General features: G+C 53.8%; 1 protein-coding gene across 1 annotated transcript in view; it reads right to left on the reverse strand.

Moving 5' to 3' along the window:
* Positions 1 to 27,141, reverse strand: part of dync2h1 (dynein cytoplasmic 2 heavy chain 1) — a 290,615-nt gene that overhangs the window by 132,629 nt on the left and 130,845 nt on the right. The window contains 4 exon segments of the mRNA XM_064972741.1: positions 12,626 to 12,757; positions 13,695 to 13,772; positions 13,876 to 13,926; positions 14,051 to 14,116. Coding sequence (XP_064828813.1) covers positions 12,626 to 12,757; positions 13,695 to 13,772; positions 13,876 to 13,926; positions 14,051 to 14,116 — 327 coding nt within the window.

Genomic DNA, 27,141 nt, shown 5'->3' on the forward strand with positions numbered 1-27,141 from the left:
GAGGAGTGAGAAGAGGAGGGGATGTGAGAAGAGGAGCGGGGAGGGGACACATGAGAAGAGGAGAGGGGAGACGTGAGAAGAGGAGAGGGGAGACGTGAGAAGAGAAGAGGAGATGTGAGAAGAGGAGAGGGGATGTGAGAAGAGGAGAGGGGATGTGAGAAGAGGAGAGGAGAGGGGAGAAGAGGAGAGGGGAGACGTGAGAAGAGGAGAGGGCAGACGGGAGAAGAGGAGAGGGCAGACGGGAGAAGAGGAGAGGGCAGACGTGAGAAGAGGAGACGTGAGAAGTGGAGAGGGGAGACGTGAGAAGAGGAGAGGGGAGACGTGAGAAGAGGAGAGGGGAGACGTGAGAAGAGGAGAGGGGAGACGGGAGAAGAGGAGAGGGGAGACGGGAGATGAGGAGAGGGGAGACGGGAGAAGAGGAGAGGGGAGACGTGAGAAGAGGAGAGGAGCAAGGGGAGAAGAGGAGAGGGCAGACGGGAGAAGAGGAGAGAAGAGGGCAGACGGGAGAAGAGGAGTGAAGAGGAGAAGGCAGACGGGAGAAGAGGAGAGGGGGCAGACGGGAGAAGAGGAGAAGGGAGACGGGAGAAGAGGAGAGGGCAGACGGGAGAAGAGGAGAGGGAGACGGGAGAAGAGGAGAGAGGGCAGACGGGAGAAGAGGAGAGGGCAGACGGGAGAAGAGGAGAGGGGAGAAGTGAGAAGAGGAGACGGAGAAGTGGAGAGGGGAGACGTGAGAAGAGGAGAGGGGAGACGGAGAGAGGAGAAGAGGAGAGGGAGAGACGGAGAGAAGATGAAGAGGGAGACGTGAGAAGAGGAGAGAGAGGGGAGGTGAGAAGAGGAGGGCAGAGGAGAGAGGAGAGGGGAGACGGAGAAGAGGAGAGGGAGACGGGAGAAGAGGAGAGGGAGACGGGAGGAGAGGGAGAAGAGGAGAGGGAGAAGAGGAGAGGGGAGAAGAGGAGAGGGAGAAGGAGAAGAGGAGAGGGGAGAAGAGGAGAGGGAGAAGAGGAGAAGAGGAGAGGGGAGAAGAGGAGGAGAGGGAGACGTGAGAAGAGGAGGGGGAGACAGGAGAAGAGGAGAGAAGAGGAGAGGGAGACGAGAGAAGAGGAGAGGGGAGACGGGAGGAGAGAAGAGGGCAGACAGGAGAAGAGGAGAGGAGAGGGAGACATGATAAGAGGAGAGGGCACACATGAGAAGAGGGGAGGGGAGACGTGAGAAGAGGAGAGAAGGGGGCAGGCGGGAGAAGAGAGGAGAAGAGGAGAGGGGAGACGGGAGAAGAGGAGAGGGGAGACGGGAGAAGAGGAGAGGGGAGACGTGAGAAGAGGAGAGAGAGGGGAAACGTGAGAAGAGGAGAGGGGAGACGTGAGAAGAGGAGAGGGGAGACGTGAGAAGAGGAGAGATGTGAGAAGAGGAGAGATAGGAGAAGAGGAGAGATAGGAGAAGAGGAGAGATAGGAGAAGAGGAGAGGGGAGAAGAGGAGAGGGGAGAAGAGGAGAGGAGAGAGAGAGGAGAGGGGAGAAGAGGAGAGGGGAGAAGAGGAGAGGAGAGGGAGACGTGAGAAGAGGAGAGGGCAGAAGTGAGAAGAGGAGAGGGGAGACGTGAGAAAAGGAGAGGGCAGACGTGAGAAGAGGAGAGGGGAGACGTGAGAAGAGGAGAGGGGAGACGTGAGAAGAGCAGAGGGGAGACGTGAGAAGAGGAGAGGGGAGACGTGAGAAGAGGAGAGGGAGACGTGAGAAGAGAAGGGAGATGTGAGAAGAGGAGAGGGGAGAAGTGAGAAGAGAAGAGGAGATGTGAGAAGAGGAGAGGGGATGTGAGAAGAGGAGGGGGATGTGAGAAGAGGAGAGGGGAGACGTGAGAAGAGGAGAGGGGAGAAGAGGAGAGGGGAGACGGGAGAAGAGGAGAGGGGAGACGTGAGAAGAGGAGAGGGCAGACGGGAGAAGAGGAGAGGGCAGACGGGAGAAGAGGAGAGGGCAGACGGGAGAAGAGGAGAGAAGAGGGCAGACGGGAGAAGAGGAGAGGGAGGAGAAGGCAGACGGGAGAAGAGGAGAGGGCAGACGGGAGAAGAGGAGAAGGGAGACGGGAGAAGAGGAGAGGGGCAGACGGGAGAAGAGGAGAGGGCAGAGGGAGAGAGAGGAGAGGGAGACGGGAGAAGAGGAGAGGGCAGACGGGAGAAGAGGAGAGGGGAGACGTGAGAAGAGAAGAGGAGAGGGGAGAAGAGGAGCGGGGAGGGGACACATGAGAAGAGGAGAGGGGAGACGTGAGAAGAGGAGAGGGGAGACGTGAGAAGAGGAGACGTGAGAAGAGGAGAGGGGATGTGAGAAGAGGAGAGGGATGTGAGAAGAGGAGAGGAGAGGGGAGAAGAGGAGAGGGGAGACGTGAGAAGAGGAGAGGGGAGAAGAGGAGAGGGGAGACGGGAGAAGAGGAGAGGGGAGAAGAGGAGAGGGGAGACGTGAGAAGAGGAGAGGGGAGAAGAGGAGAGACGTGAGAAGAGAGGGGAGACAGGAGAAGAGAGGGGAGACCGGAGAAGAGGAGAGGGGAGAAGAGGAGATGGGAGAAGAGGAGAGGGGAGAAGAGGAGAGAAGAGACGTGAGAAGAGGGGAGGGGGGAGACGTGAGAAGAGGAGAGAAGAGGAGAGGGGAGACGAGAGAAGAGGAGAGGGGAGACGGGAGGAGAGAGAGAGGGGGCAGACAGGAGAAGAGGAGAGGAGAGGGAGACATGATAAGAGGAGAGGGCACACATGAGAAGAGGGGAGGGGAGACGTGAGAAGAGGAGAGAAGGGGGCAGGCGGGAGAAGAGAGGAGAAGAGGTGAGACGGGAGAAGAGGAGAGGGGAGACGGGAGAAGAGGAGAGAAGAGGGGAGACATGAGAAGAGAAGAGGGGAGACATGAGAAGAGGAGACGTGAGAAGAAGAGACGTGAGAAGAGGAGAGGGGAAACGTGAGAAGAGGAGAGGAGATGTGAGAAGAGGAGAGGGGAGACGTGAGAAGAGGAGAGGGGATGTGAGAAGAGGAGAGGGGAGACGTGAGAAGAGGAGAGGGGAGTAGAGGAGAGGGAGACGGGAGAAGAGGAGAGGGAGACGGGAGAAGAGGAGAGGGAGAAGAGGAGAGGGGAGAAGAGGGAGAGGGAGAGGAGAAGAGGAGAGATGTGAGAAGAGGAGAGAAGAGACGGAGAAGAGGAGAGGGAGAGAGGAGAGGGTAGAAGAGGAGAGGGAGAAGAGGAGAGGGGAGACAAGAGGAGAGGAGAGAAGAGGAGAGGGGAGAAGAGGAGAGGGAGAAGAGGAGAGGGAGAAGAGAAGAGGAGAGGGGAGACGTGAGAAGAGGAGGAGAGGGAGACGGGAGAAGAGGAGACGTGAGAAGAGGAGAGGGAGACTTGAGAAGAGGAGTTGGGAGACGTGAAAAGAGGAGAGGGAGACGTGGAGAAGAGGAGAGGGGAGACGTGAGAAGAGGAGAGGGGAGACGTGAGAAGAGGAGAGGGGAGACGTGAGAAGAGGAGAGGGGAGACGTGAGAAGAGGAGAGGGAGACGTGAGAAGAGGAGAGGGGAGACGTGAGAAGAGGAGAGGGGAGACGTGAGAAGAGAAGAGGAGACGTGAGAAGAGGAGAGGGGAGACGTGAGAAGAGAAGAGGAGATGTGAGAAGAGGAGAGGGGATGTGAGAAGAGGAGAGGAGATGTGAGAAGAGGAGAGGGGATGTGAGAAGAGGAGAGGGGATGTGAGAAGAGGAGAGGGAGACGTGAGAAGAGGAGAGGGAGGGAGAAGAGGAGAGGGAGACGGGAGAAGAGGAGAGGGGAGACGGGAGAAGAGGAGAGGGGAGGCGTGAGAAGAGGAGAGGGGCAAACGGGAGAAGAGGAGAGGGCAGACGGGAGAAGAGGAGCGAAGAGGGCAGACGGGAGAAGAGGAGAGAAGAGGAGAAGGCAGACGGGAGAAGAGGAGAGGGCAGACGGGAGAAGAGGAGAAGGGAGACGGGAGAAGAGGAGAGGGCAGACGGGAGAATAGGAGAGGGCAGACGGGAGAAGAGGAGAGACGGGAGAAGAGGAGAGGGCAGACGGGAGAAGAGGAGCGGGGAGGGGAGACATGAGAAGAGGAGAGGGGAGACGTGAGAAGAGGAGACGTGAGAAGAGGAGAGGGGAGACGTGAGAAGAGAGGGGAGACGTGAGAAGAGGAGAGGGGAGACGTGAGAAGTGAAGACATGAGAAGAGGAGAGGGGAGAAGAGAGACGTGAGAAGAGGAGAGGGAGAAGAGGAGAGACGTGAGAAGAGAGGGGAGACCGGAGAAGAGGAGAGGGGAGAAGAGGAGATGGGAGAAGAGGAGAGGGGAGAAGAGGAGAGAAGAGACGTGAGAAGAGGGGAGGGGAGACGTGAGAAGAGGAGAGAAGAGGAGAGGGAGAGAGAGAAGAGGAGAGGGCAGACGGGAGAAGAGGAGAGGGCAGACGGGAGAAGAGGAGAGGGAGACGGGAGAAGAGGAGAGGGCAGACGGGAGAAGAGGAGAGGGGAGACATGAGAAGAGAAGAGGAGATGTGAGAAGAGGAGAGGGATGTGAGAAGAGGAGCGGGGAGGGGACACATGAGAAGAGGAGAGGGGAGACGTGAGAAGAGGAGACGTGAGAAGAGGAGAGGAGAGGGGAGACGTGAGAAGAAGAGAGGGGAGACGTGAGAAGAGGAGAGGGGATCTGAGAAGAGGGGAGACGTGAGAAGAGGAGAGGGGATCTGAGAAGAGGAGAGACGTGAGAAGAGGAGAGGAGAGGGGAGAAGAGGAGAGGGGAGACAGGAGAAGAGGAGAGGGAGACGGGAGAAGAGGAGAGGGGAGACGTGAGAAGAGGAGAGGGCAAACGGGAGAAGAGGAGAGGGCAGACGGGAGAAGTGGAGAGAAGAGGGCAGACGGGAGAAGAGGAGAGGGGAGACGGGAGAAGAGGAGAGAAGAGGGGAGACATGAGAAGAGAAGAGGGGAGACATGAGAAGAGGAGACGTGAGAAGAAGAGACGTGAGAAGAGGAGAGGGGAGACGTGAGAAGAGGAGAGGGGAAACGTGAGAAGAGGAGAGGAGATGTGAGAAGAGGAGAGGGGAGACGTGAGAAGAGGAGAGGGGATGTGAGAAGAGGAGAGGGGAGACGTGAGAAGAGGAGAGGGGATGTGAGAAGAGGAGAGGGGAGACGTGAGAAGAGGAGAGGGGAGTAGAGGAGAGGGAGACGGGAGAAGAGGAGAGGGGAGACGGGAGAAGAGGAGAGGGGAGAAGAGGAGAGGGGAGAAGAGGAGAGGGGAGACGGGAGAAGAGGAGAGATGTGAGAAGAGGAGAGAAGAGACGTGAGAAGAGGAGAGGTGAGAAGAGGAGAGGGTAAAAGAGGAGAGGGGAGAAGAGGAGAGGGGAGACAAGAGGAGAGGAGAGAAGAGGAGAGGGGAGAAGAGGAGGGGAGAAGAGGAGAGGGAGAAGAGGAGAGGGAGACGGGAGAAGAGGAGATGTGAGAAGAGGAGAGGGAGACGTGAGGAGAGGGGAGACGTGAGAAGAGGAGAGGGGAGACTTGAGAAGAGGAGATGGGAGACGTGAGAAGAGGAGAGGGGAGACGTGAGAAGAGGAGAGGGGAGACGTGAGAAGAGGAGAGGGGAGACGTGAGAAGAGGAGAGGGGGAGACGGGAGAGAAGAGGAGAGGGGAGACGTGAGAAGAGGAGAGGGGAGACGTGAGAAGAGAAGAGGAGACGTGAGAAGAGGAGAGGGGAGACGTGAGAAGAGAAGAGGGGAGATGTGAGAAGAGGAGAGGGGATGTGAGAAGAGGAGATGTGAGAAGAGGAGAGGGGATGTGAGAAGAGGAGAGGGGATGTGAGAAGAGGAGAGGGGAGACGTGAGAAGAGGAGAGGAGAGGGGAGAAGAGGAGAGGGGAGACGGGAGAAGAGGAGAGGGGAGACGGGAGAAGAGGAGAGGGGAGACGTGAGAAGAGGAGAGGGCAAACGGGAGAAGAGGAGAGGGCAGACGGGAGAAGTGGAGAGAAGAGGGCAGACGGGAGAAGAGGAGAGAAGAGGAGAGGGCAGACGGGAGAAGAGGAGAGACGGGAGAAGAGGAGAGGGCAGAGTGGAGAAGAGGAGAGACGGGAGAAGAGGAGAGGGCAGACGGGAGAAGAGGAGCGGGGAGGGGAGACATGAGAAGATGAGAGGGGAGACGTGAGAAGAGAAGAGGAGACATGAGAAGAGAAGAGGAGATGTGAGAAGAAGAGAGGGGATGTGAGAAGAGGAGAGGGGAGACGTGAGAAGAGGAGAGGGGAGACGTGAGAAGAGGAGAGGGGAGACGTGAGAAGAGGAGAGGGGAGACGTGAGAAGAGAAGAGGAGACATGAGAAGAGAAGAGGAGATGTGAGAAGAAGAGAGGGGATGTGAGAAGAGGAGAGGGGAGACGTGAGAAGAGGAGAGGAGAGGGGAGAAGAGGAAAGGGGAGACGGGAGAAGAGGAGAGGGGAGACGGGAGAAGAGGAGAGGGGAGAAGAGGAGAGGGGAGAAGAGGAGAGGAGAGGGGAGAAGAGGAGAGGGAGACGTGAGAAGAGGAGAGGGGAGAAGAGGAGAGGGGAGACGTGAGAAGAGGAGAGGGGAGAAGAAGAGAGGGGAGAAGAAGGGAGAGGGGAGAAGAGGAGAGGGGAGACGGGAGAAGAGGAGAGGGGAGAAGAGGAGAGGGAGACGTGAGAAGAGGAGAGGGGAGAACAGGAGAGACGTGAGAAGAGAGGGGAGACCGGAGAAGAGGAGAGGGGAGAAGAGGAGATGGGAGAAGAGGAGAGGGGAGAAGAGGAGAGAAGAGACGGAGAAGAGGGGAGGGGAGACGTGAGAAGAGGAGAGAAGAGGAGAGGGAGACGAGAGAAGAGGAGAGGGGAGACGGGAGGAGAGAAGAGGGCAGACAGGAGAAGAGGAGAGGGGAGACGTGAGAAGAGGAGGAGAGAAGGGGGCAGGCGGGAGAAGAGAGGAGAAGAGGAGAGGGAGAGACGGGAGAAGAGGAGAGGGGAGACGGGAGAAGAGGAGAGGGGAGACGTGAGAAGAAGAGACGTGAGAAGAGGAGAGGGGAGACGTGAGAAGAGGAGAGGGGAAACGTGAGAAGAGGAGAGGGGAGACGTGAGAAGAGGAGAGGGGAGACGTGAGAAGAGAAGAGATGTGAGAAGAGGAGAGGGGATGTGAGAAGAGGAGAGGGGATGTGAGAAGAGGAGAGGGGAGAAGAGGAGAGGGGAGAAGAGGAGAGGGGAGAAGAGGAGAGGGGAGAAGATAAGAGGAGAGGGAGACGGGAGAAGAGGAGATGTGAGAAGAGGAGAGGGGAGACGTGAGAAGAGGAGAGGAGAGGGGAGAAGAGGAGAGGGGAGACGGGAGAAGAGGAGAGGGGAGACGGGAGAAGAGGAGAGGGGAGACGTGAGAAGAGGAGAGGGCAAACGGGAGAAGAGGAGAGGGCAGACGGGAGAAGAGGAGCGAAGAGGGCAGACGGGAGAAGAGGAGAGAAGAGGAGAAGGCAGACGGGAGAAGAGGAGAGGGCAGACGGGAGAAGAGGAGAAGGGAGACGGGAGAAGAGGAGAGGGCAGACGGGAGAATAGGAGAGGGCAGACGGGAGAAGAGGAGAGACGGGAGAAGAGGAGAGGGCAGACGGGAGAAGAGGAGCGGGGAGGGGAGACATGAGAAGAGGAGAGGGGAGACGTGAGAAGAGGAGACGTGAGAAGAGGAGAGGGGAGACGTGAGAAGAGAGGGGAGACGTGAGAAGAGGAGAGGGGAGACGTGAGAAGTGAAGACATGAGAAGAGGAGAGGGAGAAGAGGAGAAGAGAGACGTGAGAAGAGGAGAGGGGAGAAGAGGAGAGACGTGAGAAGAGAGGGGAGACCGGAGAAGAGGAGAGGGGAGAAGAGGAGATGGGAGAAGAGGAGAGGGGAGAAGAGGAGAGAAGAGACGTGAGAAGAGGGGAGGGGAGACGTGAGAAGAGGAGAGAAGAGGAGAGGGGAGACGAGAGAAGAGGAGAGGGCAGACGGGAGAAGAGGAGAGGGCAGACGGGAGAAGAGGAGAGGGGAGACGGGAGAAGAGGAGAGGGCAGACGGGAGAAGAGGAGAGGGGAGACATGAGAAGAGAAGAGGAGATGTGAGAAGAGGAGAGGGGATGTGAGAAGAGGAGCGGGGAGGGGACACATGAGAAGAGGAGAGGGGAGACGTGAGAAGAGGAGACGTGAGAAGAGGAGAGGGGAGACGTGAGAAGAGGAGAGGGGAGACGTGAGAAGAGGAGAGGGGAGACGTGAGAAGAGAAGAGGAGATGTGAGAAGAGGAGAGGGGATGTGAGAAGAGGAGAGGGAGACGTGAGAAGAGGAGAGGAGAGGGGAGAAGAGGAGAGGGGAGACGGGAGAAGAGGAGAGGGGAGACGGGAGAAGAGGAGAGGGGAGACGTGAGAAGAGGAGAGGGCAAACGGGAGAAGAGGAGAGGGACGGGAGAAGTGGAGAGAAGAGGGCAGACGGGAGAAGAGGAGAGGGGAGACGGGAGAAGAGGAGAGAAGAGGGGAGACATGAGAAGAGAAGAGGGAGACATGAGAAGAGGAGACGTGAGAAGAAGAGACGTGAGAAGAGGAGAGGGGAGACGTGAGAAGAGGAGAGGGGAAACGTGAGAAGAGGAGAGGAGATGTGAGAAGAGGAGAGGGAGACGTGAGAAGAGGAGAGGGGATGTGAGAAGAGGAGAGGGGAGACGTGAGAAGAGGAGAGGGGATGTGAGAAGAGGAGAGGGAGACGTGAGAAGAGGAGAGAGGGAGTAGAGGAGAGGGGAGACGGGAGAAGAGGAGAGGGGAGACGGGAGAAGAGGAGAGGGGAGAAGAGGAGAGGGGAGAAGAGGAGAGGGGAGATGGGAGAAGAGGAGAGATGTGAGAAGAGGAGAGAAGAGACGTGAGAAGAGGAGAGGGGAGAAGAGGAGAGGGTAAAAGAGGAGAGGGGAGAAGAGGAGAGGGGAGACAAGAGGAGAGGAGAGAAGAGGAGAGGGGAGAAGAGGAGAGGGGAGAAGAGGAGAGGGGAGAAGAGGAGAGGGGAGACGGGAGAAGAGGAGATGTGAGAAGAGGAGAGGGGAGACGTGAGGAGAGGGGAGACGTGAGAAGAGGAGAGGGAGACTTGAGAAGAGGAGATGGGAGACGTGAGAAGAGGAGAGGGGAGACGTGAGAAGAGGAGAGGGAGACGTGAGAAGAGGAGAGGGAGACGTGAGAAGAGGAGAGACGTGAGAAGAGGAGAGGGAGACGTGAGAAGAGGAGAGGGGAGACGTGAGAAGAGAAGAGGAGACGTGAGAAGAGGAGAGGGGAGACGTGAGAAGAGAAGAGGGGAGATGTGAGAAGAGGAGAGGGGATGTGAGAAGAGGAGATGTGAGAAGAGGAGAGGGGATGTGAGAAGAGGAGAGGGGATGTGAGAAGAGGAGAGGGGAGACGTGAGAAGAGGAGAGGGAGAGGGGAGAAGAGGAGAGGGAGAGGGAGAAGAGGAGAGGGGAGACGGGAGAAGAGGAGAGGGGAGACGTGAGAAGAGGAGAGGGCAAACGGGATAAGAGGAGAGGGCAGACGGGAGAAGTGGAGAGAAGAGGGCAGACGGGAGAAGAGGAGAGAAGAGGAGAGGGCAGACGGGAGAAGAGGAGAGACGGGAGAAGAGGAGAGGGCAGAGGGGAGAAGAGGAGAGACGGGAGAAGAGGAGAGGGCAGACGGGAGAAGAGGAGCGGGGAGGGGAGACATGAGAAGATGAGAGGGGAGACGTGAGAAGAGAAGAGGAGACATGAGAAGAGAAGAGGAGATGTGAGAAGAAGAGAGGGGATGTGAGAAGAGGAGAGGGGAGACGTGAGAAGAGGAGAGGGGAGACGTGAGAAGAGGAGAGGGGAGACGTGAGAAGAGGAGAGGGGAGACGTGAGAAGAGAAGAGGAGACATGAGAAGAGAAGAGGAGACATGAGAAGAGAAGAGGAGATGTGAGAAGAAGAGAGGGGATGTGAGAAGAGGAGAGGGGAGACGTGAGAAGAGGAGAGGAGAGGGGAGAAGAGGAAAGGGGAGACGGGAGAAGAGGAGAGGGGAGACGGGAGAAGAGGAGAGGGGAGAAGAGGAGAGGGGAGAAGAGGAGAGAGGAGAGGGGAGAAGAGGAGAGGGGAGACGTGAGAAGAGGAGAGGGGAGAAGAGGAGAGGAGAGACGTGAGAAGAGGAGAGGGGAGAAGAGGAGAGGGAGACGGGAGAAGAGGAGAGGGGAGAAGAGGAGAGGGGAGACGTGAGAAGAGGAGAGGGGAGAACAGGAGAGACGTGAGAAGAGAGGGGAGACCGGAGAAGAGGAGAGGGGAGAAGAGGAGATGGGAGAAGAGGAGAGGGGAGAAGAGGAGAGAAGAGACGTGAGAAGAGGGGAGGGGAGACGTGAGAAGAGGAGAGAAGAGGAGAGGGGAGACGAGAGAAGAGGAGAGGGGAGACGGGAGGAGAGAAGAGGGCAGACAGGAGAAGAGGAGAGGGGAGACGTGAGAAGAGGAGAGAAGGGGGCAGGCGGGAGAAGAGAGGAGAAGAGGAGAGGGGAGACGGGAGAAGAGGAGAGGGGAGACGGGAGAAGAGGAGAGGGGAGACGTGAGAAGAAGAGACGTGAGAAGAGGAGAGGGGAGACGTGAGAAGAGGAGAGGGGGAAAACGTGAGAAGAGGAGAGGGAGACGTGAGAAGAGGAGAGGGGAGACGTGAGAAGAGAAGAGATGTGAGAAGAGGAGAGGGATGTGAGAAGAGGAGAGGGGATGTGAGAAGAGGAGAGGGGAGAAGAGGAGAGGGGAGAAGAGGAGAGGGGAGAAGAGGAGAGGGGAGAAGATAAGAGGAGAGGGGAGACGGGAGAAGAGGAGATGTGAGAAGAGGAGAGGGGAGACGTGAGGAGAGGAGAGACGTGAGGAGAGGAGAGGGGAGACGTGAGAAGAGGAGAGGGGAGACGTGAGAAGAGGAGAGGGGAGAAGAGGAGAGGAGAGAAGAGGAGAGGGGAGACGGGAGGAGAGGGGAGAAGAGGAGAGGGGAGAAGAGGAGAGGGGAGACGTGAGGAGAGGAGAGGGGAGAAGAGGAGAGGGGAGACGTGAGAAGAGAAGAGGAGATGTGAGAAGAGGAGAGGGGATGTGAGAAGAGGAGAGGGGATGTGAGAAGAGGAGAGGGGAGAAGAGGAGAGGAGAGAAGAGGAGAGGTGAGACGGGAGAAGAGGAGAGGTGAGAAGAGGAGAGGGGAGACGTGAGGAGAGGAGGGAGGAGACGTGAGTAGAGGAGAGGAGAGGGGGAAAGAGGAGAGAAGAGGAAAGGGGAGAAGAGGAAAGGGGAGAAGAGGAGAGGGGAGACGGGAGAAGAGGAGAGGAGAGACGGGAGAAGAGGAGAGGAGAGACGGGAGAAGAGGGGAGCCGGGAGAAGAGGAGAGGAGAGACGTGAGGAGAGGGGAGGGGAGAAGAGGAGAGGGGAGAAGAGGAGAGGGGAGACGTGAGAAGAGGAGAGGGGAGAAGAGGAGAGGGGAGAAGAGGAGAGGGGAGAAGAGGAGAGGGGAGAAGAGGAGAGGGGAGACGTGAGGAGAGGAGAGGGAGACGTGAGGAGAGGGGAGACGTGAGAAGAGGGAGAGGGGGAGACGTGAGAAGAGGAGAGGGGAGACGTGAGAAGAGGAGAGGGGAGACGTGAGAAGAGGAGAGGGGAGACGGGAGAAGAGGAGAGGGCAGACGGGAGAAGAGGAGAGGGCAGACGGAGATAAGAGCAGAGGGGAGAAGAGGAGAGAAGAGGAGAGACGTGAGAAGAGGAGAGGAGAGTCGTGAGAAGAGGAGAGGAGAGACGTGAGTAGTGGAGAGGGGAGAAGAGGAGAGACGTGGAAAGGGGAGAAGAGGAAAGGGGAGAAGAGGAGAGGGGAGACGGGAGAAGAGGAGAGGAGAGACGGGAGAAGAGGAGAGGAGAGACGTGACACGTGAGAAGAGGAGAAAAGAGGAGAGGGGAGACGTGAGAAGAGGAGAGGGGAGACGTGAGAAGAGGGGAGACGTGAGAAGAGGGGAGACGTGAGAAGAGGGAGACGTGAGAAGTGGAGAGACGTGAGAAGAGGGGAGACGTGAGAAGAGGAGAAGAGGGGAGACGTGAGAAGAGGGGAGACGGAGAAGAGGGGAGACGTGAGAAGAGGGGAGACGTGAGAAGAGGGGAGACGTGAGAGGGGGAGACGTGAGAAGAGGGGAGACGTGAGAAGAGGGGAGACGTGAGAAGAGGGGAGACGTGAGAAGAGGGGAGACGTGAGAAGAGGGGAGACGTGAGAAGAGGGGAGACGTGAGAAGTGGAGAGACGTGAGAAGAGGAGAGACGTGAGAAGAGGAGACGTGAGAAGAGGGGAGGTGAGAAGAGGGGAGACGTGAGAAGAGGGGAGACGTGAGAAGAGGGGAGACGTGAGAAGAGGGGAGACGTGAGAAGAGGGGAGACGTGAGAAGAGGAGTGGGCAGACGGGAGAAGAGGAGAGGGGAGACGTGAGAAGAGGAGAGGGGAGACGGGAGAAGAGGAGAGGGGAGACGGGAGAAGAGGAGAGGGGAGAAGAGGGGAAAATGAAGAGGGAGTAGGAAATGCCTCAATCTGGGAGCACTGTAAAGAGAGCTTATCCTGTAAATAACTAAACATAAAGGACAATTGATTATGTATCAGTGAAACACAAGGATTTACTCATGTTAATCAGTGATTGACACCTAACCTGCTGGAACGGTTTGATCTTCTTGGCGATGGAGGGCGGGACTTCCTGTTCACAGTTGGAGCTCCGTGAGAAGGAGAGCCAGAGATCCGAGTCACTCAGACACAGAGACTGGTACAGGCCTGGGAATGTACTCTACATCAGAAGAGTGGAGAAAAGAGGGATGGAATGAAAGGACAAAGCTAAAAAGCCAAAGAGAGTCTCCTTTCACAGTGTGAATGTATGAATACAAACCTTGAACATGGTAAACTCAGGACCCTGTCTTTCAAAGATAATTAGTAAAAATCCAAATAGCTTCACAGATCTTCATTGTAAAAGGTTTAAACACTGTGCCTCATGCTTGTGCAATTAATGAACACGCACCTGTGGAACGGTCATTAAGACACGAACAGCTCACAGGCGGTAGGCAGTTAAGGTCACAGTTAGGAAAACTTATGTTCATACAAATATTTACACAAATTTGTTTTCTGAAAATAAACGCAGTTGACAGTGAGAGGACGTTTCTTTTTTTGAGTTTATATACACTGACTATACAAAACATTAAGAACCCTTTCCATGACAGACTGACCAGGTGGATCCAGGTGAATCCAGGTGAAAGCTATGACCCCTTATTGATGTTACTTGTTAAATCCTCTTCAATCAGTGTAAATTAAGGGAAAGAGACAGGTTAAAGGAGGATTTTTAAGCCTTGAGACATGGATTGTGTGTGTGTGTCATTCAGAGGGTGTATGGGCAAGACAAAAGATTTAAGTGCCTTTGAACAGGGTATGGTAGTAGGTGCCAGGCGCACCGGTTTGAGTCAAGAACTGCAACGCTGCTGGGTTTTTCACACTCAACAGGTTCCTGTGTGTAATAAGAATGGTCCACCACCCAAAGGACATCAGTCAACTTGACACAACTGTGGGAAGCATTGGAGTCAACATGGGCCAGCATCCCTGTGGAACGCTTTCAACACCTTGTAGAGTCCATGCCCAACGAATTGAGGCTGTTCTGAGGGGAAAAAGGGGTGCAACTCAATATTAGGAAGGTGTTTTGTACACTCAGTGTACGAACCTAGAACATTTATACGAACCTTGAACATGGCTACAGCTCCAAGTCTCTCTTGATCGATCCAGGAAGGAATCTGCTCCTGCAAAGATTTCTGGGTATCCTGTAGGTGGAAAAATAGAAGATCAGTTCAACTGTGATAAGAGAGATGAGGTGAATGAGACCGAGAGAGTGTGTGTTTGGAACACACACACTGTTGTACGTACCGTCTTTCTCACCATATCCCCTACTACAAGGCCAGTGAAGGCGTCCCACTCCTGTCGTGGAAGCAGAGAGACAACAGCATTAAGATGAATAGGAGATGATGTCAGATGGACTTCCTGACTGAAGAGGAAAAGCCTGTGACTGATAATGATCATGTTATGAATGGTTATAACTTACATTCTCTTGGAAGAGGTCTGGGTGCATCCCTCTGACAAAGTGCATGGCAAACATCAGCTGGTCAGCCTGCAGAGGAAGAACAGAGAGAGAGAGGGGGGGGGAGACGAGTCAGAGAGAGAGAGAGACGAGTCAGAGAGAGAGAGAGAGAGACGAGTCAGAGAGAGAGAGACGAGTCAGAGAGAGAGAGACGAGTCAAAGAGAGAGAGACGAGTCAAAGAGAGAGAGACGAGTCAGAGAGAGAGACGAGTCAGAGAGAGAGAGAGACGAGTCAGAGAGAGAGAGAGACGAGTCAGAGAGAGAGAGAGAGACGAGTCAGAGAGAGAGAGAGAGACGAGTCAGAGAGAGAGAGAGACGAGTCAGAGAGAGAGAGAGACGAGTCAGAGAGAGAGAGAGACGAGTCAGAGAGAGAGAGAGAGACGAGTCAGAGAGAGAGAGAGACGAGTCAGAGAGAGAGACGAGTCAGAGAGAGAGAGACGAGTCAGAGAGAGAGAGACGAGTCAGAGAGAGAGAGACGAGTCAGAGAGAGAGAGAGAGAGAGGTCAGAGAGAGAGAGAGAGAGAGAAACAGGTCCGAGAGAGAGAAGGAGAGAGAGGAGTCAGAGAGAGGGAGAGAGAGGAGTCAGAGAGAGAGAGAGAGAGAGAGAGAGAGAGAGAGAGAAACAGGTCAAAGAGAGACAGGTCATGAGCAGATGAACGCTTGAATTTTTCAGCATGTTTTTACAAAAAGATTTTGAGTTACTTAGACTTTTCCCCAGACAACAGTCCAGACAACAACACCCCCTCAACCAGACCCAGACAACAACACCCCCTCAACCAGACCCAGACAACAACACCCCCTCAACCAGACCCAGACAACAACACCCCCTCAACCAGACCCAGACAACAACACCCCTCAACCAGACCCAGACAACAACACCCCTCAACCAGACCCAGACAACAACACCCCCTCAACCAGACCCAGACAACAACACCCCCTCAACCAGACCCAGACAACAACACCCCCTCAACCAGACCCAGACAACAACACCCCCTCAACCAGACCCAGACAACAACACCCCTCAACCAGACCCAGACAACAACACCCCCTCAACCAGACCCAGACAACAACACCCCTCAAACAGACCCAGACAACAACACCCCCTCAACCAGACCCAGACAACAACACCCCCTCAACCAGACCCAGACAACAACACCCCCTCAAACAGACCCAGACAACAACACCCCTCAACCAGACCCAGACAACAACACCCCCTCAACCAGACCCAGACAACAACACCCCCTCAACCAGACCCAGACAACAACACCCCCTCAACCAGACCCAGACAACAACACCCCCTCAACCAGACCCAGACAACAGTCCAGACAACAACACCCCCTCAACCAGACCCAGACAACAACACCCCCTCAACCAGACCCAGACAACAACACCCCTCAACCAGACCCAGACAACAACACCCCCTCAACCAGACCCAGACAACAACACCCCTCAACCAGACCCAGACAACAACACCCCCTCAACCAGACCCAGACAACAACACCCCCTCAACCAGACCCAGACAACAACACCCCTCAACCAGACCCAGACAACAACACCCCCTCAACCAGACCCAGACAACAACACCACCTCAACTAGACCCAGACAACAACACCCCATCAAACAGACCCAGACAACACCACCCCCTCAAACAGACCCAGACAACAACACCCCCTCAAACAGACCCAGACAACAGTCCAGCACAGCACCCCCTCAACCAGACCCAGACAACAGTCCAGCACAACAACACCCCCTCAACCAGACCCAGACAACAGTCCAGACAACAACACCCCCTCAACCAGACCCAGACAACAGTCCAGACAACAACAACCCCTCAACCAGACCCAGACAACAGTCCAGACAACAGCACCCCCTCAACCAGACCCAGACAACAGTCCAGACAACAACACCCCCTCAACCAGACCCAGACAACAGTCCAGACAACACCCCTCAACCAGACCCAGACAACAACACTCCCTCAACCAGACCCAGACAACAACACCCCTCAACCAGACCCAGACAACAACACCCCCTCAACCAGACCCAGACAACAACACTCCCTCAACCAGACCCAGACAACAACACCCCCTCAACCAGACCCAGACAACAACACCCCCTCAACTAGACCCAGACAACAGTCCAGCATAACAACACCCCCTCAAACTAGACCCAGACAACAATACCCCCCCACACTATACCCAGACAAACCCCCCCCCCCCCAACCAGACCCAGACAACAACACCCCCTCAACTAGACCCAGACAAGTCCAGCACAACAACACACCCTCAAACTAGACTCAGACAACAATACACCCCACACTAGACCCAGACAACAACCCCTCCTCAACCAGAAAACACCAACCCCCAACCAGACCCAAAGAACAACACCCCCTCAACCAGACCCAGACAACAGTCCAGACAACAACACCCCCTCAACCAGACCCAGACAACAACACTCCCTCAACCAGACCCAGACAACAACACCCCCTCAACTAGACCCAGACAACAGTCCAGCACAACAACACCCCCCCAACCAAACCCAGACAACAACACCCCCCCAACCAGACCCAGACAACAGCACCCCCTCAACCAGACAACAGCACCCCCTCAACCAGACAACAGCACCCCCTCAACCAGACAACAGCACCCCCTCAACCAGACAACAACACCCCTCAACCAGACCCAGACAACATCACCCCTCAACCAGACCCAGACAACAGCACCCCCTCAACCAGACAACAGCACCCCCTCAACCAGACAACAGCACCCCCTCAACCAGACCCAGACAACAGCACCCCCTCAACCAGACAACAGCACCCCCTCAACCAGACCCAGACAACAACACCCCCTCAACCAGACCCAGACAACAACACTCCCTCAACCAGACCCAGACAACAGTCCAGACAACAACACCCCCTCAACCAGACCCAGACAACAGTCCAGACAACAACACCCCTCAACCAGACCCAGACAACAGTCCAGCACAACAACACCCCCTCAAACTAGACCCAGACAACAGTCCAGACAACAACACCCTCCTCAACCAGACCCAGACAACAACACTCCCTCAACCAGACCCAGACAACAGTCCAGCACAACAACACCCCCTCAAACTAGACCCAGACAACAGTCCAGACAACAACACCCCCTCAACCAGACCCAGACAACAGTCCAGCACATCAACACCCCCTCAAACCAGACCCAGACAACAGTCCAGACAACAACACCCCCTCAACCAGACCCAGACAACAACACCCCCTCAACCAGACCCAGGCAACAACACCCCCCCCAACCAGACCCAGACAACAACACCCCCTCAAACAGACCCAGACAACAACACCCCCTCAACCAGACCCAGACAACAGTCCAGCACAACAACACCCCCTCAACCAGACCCAGACAACAACACCCCCTCAACCAGACAACAACACCCCTCAACCAGACCCAGCACAACAACACCCCCTCAACCAGCCCCAGGCAACAACACCCCAACAACCACAACAGTCCAGCACTACCAGACCCAGCACAACCACACCCCCCCAACCAGACCAAGACAACAACACCCCCTCAACCAGACCCAGACAACAACACCCCCTCAACCAGACACAGACAACAACACCCCCTCAAACAGACCCAGACAACAACACCCCCTCAACCAGACCCAGACAACAACACCCCCTCAAACAGACCCAGATAACAGTCCAGCACAACAACACCCCCTCAACCAGACCCAGAGAACAGTCCAGACAACAACACCCCCTCAACCAGACCCAGACAACAGTCCAGACAACAACACCCCCTCAACCAGACCCAGACAACAGTCCAGACAACAGCACCCCCTCAACCAGACCCAGACAACAGTCCAGACAACAACACCCCCTCAACCAGACCCAGACAACAGTCCAGACAACAACACCCCTCAACCAGACCCAGACAACAACACCCCTCAACCAGAACAACAGACCCAGACAACAACACCCCCTCAACCAGACCCAGACAACAACACCCCTCAACCAGACCCAGACAACAACACCCCCTCAACCAGACCCAGACAACAACACTCCCTCAACCAGACCCAGACAACAACACCCCCTCAACCAGACCCAGACAACAACACTCCCTCAACCAGACCCAGACAACAACACCCCCTCAACCAGACCCAGACAACAACACCCCCTCAACTAGACCCAGACAACAACACCCCCTCAAACAGACCCAGACAACAACACCCCCTCAAACAGACCCAGACAACAACACCCCCTCAAACAGACCCAGACAACAGTCCAGCACAGCACCCCCTCAACCAGACCCAGACAACAGTCCAGCACAACAACACCCCCTCAACCAGACCCAGAGAACAGTCCAGACAACAACACCCCCTCAACCAGACCCAGACAACAGTCCAGACAACAACACCCCCTCAACCAGACCCAGACAACAGTCCAGACAACAGCACCCCCTCAACCAGACCCAGACAACAGTCCAGACAACAACACCCCCTCAACCAGACCCAGACAACAGTCCAGACAACAACACCCCCTCAACCAGACCCAGACAACAACACTCCCTCAACCAGACCCAGACAACAACACCCCCTCAACCAGACCCAGACAACAACACCCCCTCAACCAGACCCAGACAACAACACCCCCTCAACCAGACCCAGACAACAACACCCCCTCAACCAGACCCAGACAACAACACTCCCTCAACCAGACCCAGACAACAACACCCCCTCAACCAGACCCAGACAACAACACCCCCTCAACTAGACCCAGACAACAGTCCAGCATAACAACACCCCTCAAAGACCCAGACAACAACACCCCTAGACCCAGACAACAACACCCCCTCAAACTAGACCCAGACAACAATACCCCCCACACTATACCAAGACAAACCCCCCCAACCAGACCCAGACAACAACACCCCCTCAACTAGACCCAGACAAGTCCAGCACAACAACACACCCTCAAACTAGACTCAGACAACAATACACCCCACACTAGACCCAGACAACACCCCCTCCTCAACCAGAAAACACCAACCCCCCAACCAGACCCAAAGAACAACACCCCCTCAACCAGACCCAGACAACAGTCCAGACAACAACACCCCCTCAACCAGACCCAGACAACAACACTCCCTCAACCAGACCCAGACAACAACACCCCCTCAACTAGACCCAGACAACAGTCCAGCACAACAACACCCCCCCAACCAAACCCAGACAACAACACCCCCCAACCAGACCCAGACAACAGCACCCCCTCAACCAGACAACAGCACCCCTCAACCAGACAACAGCACCCCCTCAACCAGACCCAGACAACATCACCCCCTCAACCAGACCCAGACAACAGCACCCCCTCAACCAGACAACAGCACCCCCTCAGACAACAGCACCCCCTCAACCAGACCCAGACAGCACCCCTCAACCAGACAACAGCACCCCTCAACCAGACCCAGACAACAACACCCCCTCAACCAGACCCAGACAACAACACTCCCTCAACCAGACCCAGACAACAGTCCAGACAACAACACCCCCTCAACCAGACCCAGACAACAGTCCAGACAACAACACCCCCTCAACCAGACCCAGACAACAGTCCAGCACAACAACACCCCCTCAAACTAGACCCAGACAACAGTCCAGACAACAACACCCTCCTCAACCAGACCCAGACAACAACACTCCCTCAACCAGACCCAGACAACAACACTCCCTCAACCAGACCCAGACAACAGTCCAGCACAACAACACCCCCTCAAACTAGACCCAGACAACAGTCCAGACAACAACACCCCCTCAACCAGACCCAGACAACAGTCCAGCACATCAACACCCCCTCAAACTAGACCCAGACAACAGTCCAGCACAACAACACCCCCTCAACCAGACCCAGGCAACAACACCCCCCCCAACCAGACCCAGACAACAACACCCCTCAAACAGACCCAGACAACAACACCCCCTCAACCAGACCCAGACAACAGTCCAGCACAACAACACCCCCTCAACCAGACCCAGACAACAACACCCCCTCAACCAGACCCAGACAACAACACCCCCTCAACCAGACAACAACACCCCTCAACCAGACCCAGCACAACAACACCCCTACAACCAGCCCCAGGCAACAACACCCCAACAACCACAACAGTCCAGCACTACCAGACCCAGCACAACCACACCCCCCAACCAGACCAAGACAACAACACCCCCTCAACCAGACCCAGACAACACCCCCCAACCAGACCCAGACAACAACACCCCCTCAACCAGACCCAGGCAACAACACCCCCACAACAGTCCAGCACAACCAGACCCAGCAAAACCATACCCAGCACAACAACACCCCCCCAACAGACCTGGAGAGCTGGAGGGTGAGAGACGTGTCTGCACTCTGGACTGTGGTGAGACAACTTCAACAGGAGAAAGATTTTGGGGGTGATTGTTTCCTGTCTGTGTGTTTTTATGCACCAGTTAGGACTGTTACGGTTTTCAAGGTTATTGTTTTGTAGTTTGTTCATGTTTAAGTTTTCTAATTAAAAGAACCATAAACTATAACCACGCTGCGGTTTGGTCCGCCTCTCCTTCCCAGGAAGAAAGCAGTGACACCACCCTGGACAGCCTTTTATTACCAGGCCCAGACCTATAGAAGGCAGCAGTGCCCACCTTCGAATAGCTGAATGCTGGTGACACGGTCTGTGATTTGTTTAGAATTCAAGGAACACTTAACTTCTTAAGGTATTGGGGGCAGCATTTTCACTTTTGGATAAATAGCGTGCCCAATTTCAACTTCCTGCTACTCATGCCAAGAATATAAGATATGCATATCATTAGTAGATTTGGATAGAAAACACTGAAGTTTCTAGAACTGTTTGAATCATGTCTGTGAGTATAACAGAACTTATGTCGCAGGCAAAACCCCGAGGACTAACCGTTCAATCAAACGCGCCAAATAAATTGACATTTTGGATATATATGGACGGAACTAATCGTACAAAAGGACCAATTGTGATGTTTATGGGACATATTGGAGTGCCAACAAAAGAAGGTTGTCAAAGGTAAGGCATGTTTTATATTTTATTTCTGGGTTTTGTGTAGCGCCTGCAGGGTTGAAATTTGCTAACCTCTGTTTACTGTTGTGCTATCATCAGATAATAGCTTCTTATGCTTTCGCCAAAAACCCTTTTTAAAATCTAACATGTTGGCTGGATTCACAACGAGTGTAGCTTTAATTTAGTATCTTACATGTTTGATTTAATGAAAGTTTGATTTTTTATATTATTTATTTGAATTTGCCGCGCTGCATTTTCCCTGGCTTTTGACCAAGTGGGACGCAAGCGTCCCCTAAACCATAAGAAGTTAACCAGCATGGCTACCACAGCATTCTGCAGCAATACGCCATACCATCTGGTTTGGGCTTAGTGGGACTATCATTTGTTTTTCAACAGGACAATGACCCAACAAAACTCCAGGCTGTGTAAGGGCTATTTTACCAAGAAGGAGTGTGATGGAGTGCTGCATCAGATGACCTGGCCTCCACAATCCCCCGCCGTCAACCTAATTGAGATGATTTGGGATGAGTCGGACCACAGAATGAAGGAAAAGCAGCCAACAAGTGCTCAGCATAAGTGGGAACTCCTTCAAGACTGATGGGAAAGCATTCCAGGTGAAGTTGGTTGAGAGAATGCCAAGAGTGTGCAAAGCTGTCATCAAGGCAAAGGGTGGCTATTTGAAGAATCTCAAATATAAAATATAATATAATAATATTTAAAACCTTTTTGGTTACTACAGGATTCCATGTGTTATTTCATCGTTTTGATTTATTCGCTATTATTCTACAATGTAGAACATAGTCTAAAGAAAGAAAGAATCCTTGATTGGCCAGTGGTGACATAGTGCACTTCATTTCCTCTCCAGGCCCACCGGGAAGGCAGAGTTTGTGAATTCAGACACATGAAATGGCAACAGTTTGCCTATCCGGCATGCAGGGCAACTGAATTGTCTGCACCTACCACCAACAGTTTGCCTATCCGGCGTGCAGGGCAGCTGAATTGTCTGCACCTACCACCAACAGTTTGCCTATCCGGCGCGCAGGGCAGCTGAATTGTCTGCACCTACCACCAACAGTTTGCCTATCCGGCGCGCAGGGCAGCTGAATTGTCTGCACCTACCACCAACAGTTTGCCTATCCGGCGCGCAGGGCAGCTGAATTGTCTGCACCTACCACCAACAATTTGCCTATCCGGCGTGCAGGGCAGCTGAATTGTCTGCACCTACCACCAACAATTTGCCTATCCGGCGTGCAGGGCAGCTGAATTGTCTGCACCTACCACCAACAGTTTGCCTATCCGGCGTGCAGGGCGCAGGGCAGCTGAATTGTCTGCACCTACCACCAACAATTTGCCTATCCGGCGTGCAGGGCAGCTGAATTGTCTGCACCTACCACCAACAATTTGCCTATCCGGCGACCAGGGCAGCTGAATTGTCTGCACCTACCACCAACAGTTTGCCTATCCGGCGTGCAGGGCAGCTGAATTGTCTGCACCTACCACCAACAGTTTGCCTGTCCGGCGTGCAGGGCAGCTGAATTGTCTGCACCTACCACTAACAGTTTGCCTATCCGGTCTGCACCTACCACCAACAGTTTGCCTATCCGCAGGGCAGCTGAATTGTCTGCACCTACCACCAACAGTTTGCCTATCCGGCGCGCAGGGCAGCTGAATTGTCTGCACCTACCACCAACAGTTTGCCTATCCGGCGCGCAGGGCAGCTGAATTGTCTGCACCTACCACCAACAATTTGCCTATCCTGAATTGTCTGCACCTGCCTATCCGGGCAGCTGAATTGTCTGCACCTACCACCAACAATTTGCCTATCCGGCGTGCAGGGCAGCTGAATTGTCTGCACCTACCACCAACAGTTTGCCTATCCGGCGTGCAGGGCAGCTGAATTGTCTGCACCTACCACCAACAGTTTGCCTATCCGGCGTGCAGGGCAGCTGAATTGTCTGCACCTACCACCAACAGTTTGCCTATCCGGCGTGCAGGGCAGCTGAATTGTCTGCACCTACCACCAACAGTTTGCCTATCCGGCGTGCAGGGCAGCTGAATTGTCTGCACCTACCACCAACAGTTTGCCTATCCGGCGTGCAGGGCAGCTGAATTGTCTGCACCTACCACCAACAGTTTGCCTATCCGGCGTGCAGGGCAGCTGAATTGTCTGCACCTATCACCAAACAGCCACAGACTAAAAATACAAAGAAGAATACAAGGCTTTATCGTTAGTTTTTTTTTACAGAAATGTTCGACAATCGACTAGAAATGTCTTGGAGATCGACAAGTCGATCACGATCGACCGGTTGGTGACCACTGCTATAGATGGATGCAGGGTGTAGAAACCTACCCCAAAAATTTGAGCAACAACAAATACAATCCCTCCTAGACAACGTTCTGAACAAAATGTTTTCCTGCAATAGTGAAAGTGTAAAGTTAGCAGTAGGAAGCCTGAACAATACATTTGACCTGTCAGCTAACATCACATTTAAATTCCGGCAGACAACCTAAGACATCTAAAAATAATGAGAAATGGTTCGATGAAGAATGCAAAAACCTAAGAAAGAAATTGAGAAACCTATCGAACCAGAAACACAGAGAAACAGAAAATATGAACTTACACCTTCACAATGGTGAAACAATAAAACAATACAGAAATACATTAAGAAAGAAGAAGATACAGCATGACAGAAAACAGCTCATTGTGATTCAAGAATCCATAGAATCGAATCACTTCTGGGAAGTAAAAAACAACAACACAAAGAGCTATCTATCCAAAAAAATAACCAAAAGCAAAAACATGTATACTGAAAAAAAACTAAAAGATATAAATTGTTGGTCCCATGTTTCATAAGCAGAAATAAAAGATCCCAAAACTGTTCCATACGTTGTGCACATCCTTGTTAGTGAGCATTTATTACTCATTTGCCAAGATAATCCAACCCCCTGACAGGTGTGGCATTATACAGGTGCACCTTGTGCTGGGGACAATAAAAGGCTAATCTTAAATGTTCAGTTTTGTCACACAACACAATGACACAGATGTCTCCATTTTCAGGGAGCGCACAATTGGCATGCTGAATGCAAGAATGTGCACCAGAACTGTTGTCAGAGAATTGAATGTTCATTTCTCGAGCACAAGCTGCCTCCAATGTTGTTTTAAAGAATTTGGCAGAACCTCCAATGGGCCTCACAACTGCAGACTAGCTGTAACCACTCCAGCCCAGGACCTCACACCCAGCCCAGGACCTCACACCCAGCCCAGGACATCACACCCAGCCCAGGACCTCACACCCAGCCCAGGACCTCACACCCAGCCCAGGACCTCACACCCAGCCCAGGACCTCACACCCAGCCCAGGACCTCACACCCAGCCCAGGACCTCACACCCAGCCCAGGACCTCACATCCAGCCCAGGACCTCACACCCAGCCCAGGACCTCACACCCAGCCCAGGACCTCACACCAGCCCAGGACCTCACACCCAGCCCAGGACCTCACACCCAGCCCAGGACCTCACATCCAGCCCAGGACCTCACATCCAGCCCAGGACCTCACACCCAGCCCAGGACCTCACACCCAGCCCAGGACCTCACATCCAGCCCAGGACCTCACATCCAGCCCAGGACCTCACACCCAGCCCAGGACCTCACATCCAGCCCAGGACCTCACATCCAGCCCAGGACCTCACATCCAGCCCAGGACCTCACATCCGGCTTCTTCACCTGCAGGATCATGAGACAAGCCACCCGGACAGCTGATGAAACTGAGGAGTATTTCTGTCCCCCTTTTGTGGGGAAAAACTCATGCTGACTGGTCAGTCATGTGAAATCCATAGATTAGGGCCTAATGAATGTATTTACATTGATTTAATATATGTAACTCAGTAACTAACTCAGTAAAATCTTTGAAATTGTTGCATGTTGCGTTTATATTTCTGTTCAGCATACATGATCATTTACTCAGCTATTAAAGACTACCTTAACCCACTTTATACTCCAACTACATTGGATGAGCCACAGGACAAAATAAAAACTCTTCGACCCAAAAAGGACTGTGGTGTTGATGGTATACTAAATGAAGTGATAAAATACAGACCACAAATTGAAATAGGCTATTCTTAAACTTCAGCATTATCCTCAAGTCTGGCGTCTTCCCTAATATGTGACACAATTCAGGAAACAAGACATACAGTGGGGAGAACAAGTATTTGATAACCTGCAAAATCTGCAGTGTTTCGCACTTACAAAGCATGTAGAGGTCTGTAATTTTTATCATAGGTACACTTCAACTGTAAGAGACAGAATCTAAAACAAAAATCCAGAAAATCACATTGTATGATTTTTAAGTAACTTACCCCAGATAATTATGCATTTATGTGAATTACTTAGTAATAAATAAATGATTTAAGACAATTGATGTATGGATGACTCATAGTGAAGACTGGGTTCGTGCAGATAACCAACAATTTACAACAAACGCGTAATACTTAATTACAGAGAATCTTTGATAAAAACTATAAGTCTTCAGTTAATGATAGTAAAGACACGACAGTACTTTGTTGAAGCACTTTTGGCAGCAATTACAGCCTCGAGTCTTCTTGGGTATGATGCTACAAGCTTGGCATATCTATATTTGGGGAGTTTCTCCCATTCTTCTCTGCAGATCCTGCACAGCTGTTTTCAGGTCTCTCCAGAGATGTTCAATCGGGTTCAAGTCCGGGCTCTGGTTGGGCCACTCTAGGATATTCTGAGACTTGTCCTGAAGCCTTTCCTGTATTGGGTTGGCTGTGTGCTTAGGGTCGTTGTCCTGTTGGAAGGTGAACCTTCGCCCCCAGTCTGAGGTCCTGAGCGCTCTGGAGCAGGTTTTCATCAAGGATCTCCTTTGTACTTTGCTCCGTTCATCTTTGCATTCAGTCCAAAGAGTTGAATCTTGGTTTCATCAGACCAGAGAATCTTGTTTCTCATGGTCAGAGTATTTAGGTGCCTTTTGGCAATACCAAAATAACATTTTGGAGTTTTCCTTTAAGTGGTCTAATACTGAGTGTTCTATACAATGTCCTACACCAACCCCACAGTGACTTCCCCAGATAGCCCCACAGTGACTGCCCCAGACAGCCCCACAGTGACGGCCCCAGACAGCCCCACAGTGACTGCCCCAGACAGCCCCACAGTGACTGCCCCAGACAGCCCCACAGTGACTTCCCCAGACAGCCCCACAGTGACTTCCCCAGACAGCCCCACAGTGACTGCCCCAGATAGCCCCACAGTGACTGCCCCAGACAGCCCCACAGTGACTGCCCCAGACAGCCCCACAGTGACTGCCCCAGACAGCCCCACAGTGACTGCCCCAGACAGCCCCACAGTGACTGCCCCAGACAGCCCCACAGTGACTGCCCCAGACAGCCCCACAGTGACTGCCCCAGACAGCCCCACAGTGACTGCCCCAGACAGCCCCACAGTGACTGCCCCACAGTGACTGCCCCACAGTGACTGCCCCAGATAGCCCCACAGTGACTGCCCCAGATAGCCCCACAGTGACTGCCCCAGATAGCCCCACAGTGACTGCCCCAGATAGCCCCACAGTGACTGCCCCAGATAGCCCCACAGTGACTGCCCCAGATAGCCCCACAGTGACTGCCCCAGATAGCCCCACAGTGACTGCCCCAGATAGCCCCACAGTGACTGCCCCAGATAGCCCCACAATGACTGCCCCAGATAGCCCCACAGTGACTGCACCATCTTTGCCTTGATCCTGACTAGTCTCCCAGTCCCTACCTCTGAAAAACATCCCCATAGCAGGATGCTGCCACCACCATGCTTCACCGTAAAGATCACGCCATGTTTCCTCCAGACTTTGCATTCAGTCCAAAGAGTTGAATCTTCGTTTCATCAGATCAGAGAATCTTGTTTCTCATGGTTAGAAGAGTGCTTCTGTCTCTCCACTCTACCATAAAGGCATGATTGGTGGAGTGATGTAGAGATGGTTGTCC

Source organism: Oncorhynchus masou, chromosome 9 (assembly GCF_036934945.1).
Source record: "Oncorhynchus masou masou isolate Uvic2021 chromosome 9, UVic_Omas_1.1, whole genome shotgun sequence".
Taxonomy (NCBI): domain Eukaryota; kingdom Metazoa; phylum Chordata; class Actinopteri; order Salmoniformes; family Salmonidae; genus Oncorhynchus; species Oncorhynchus masou.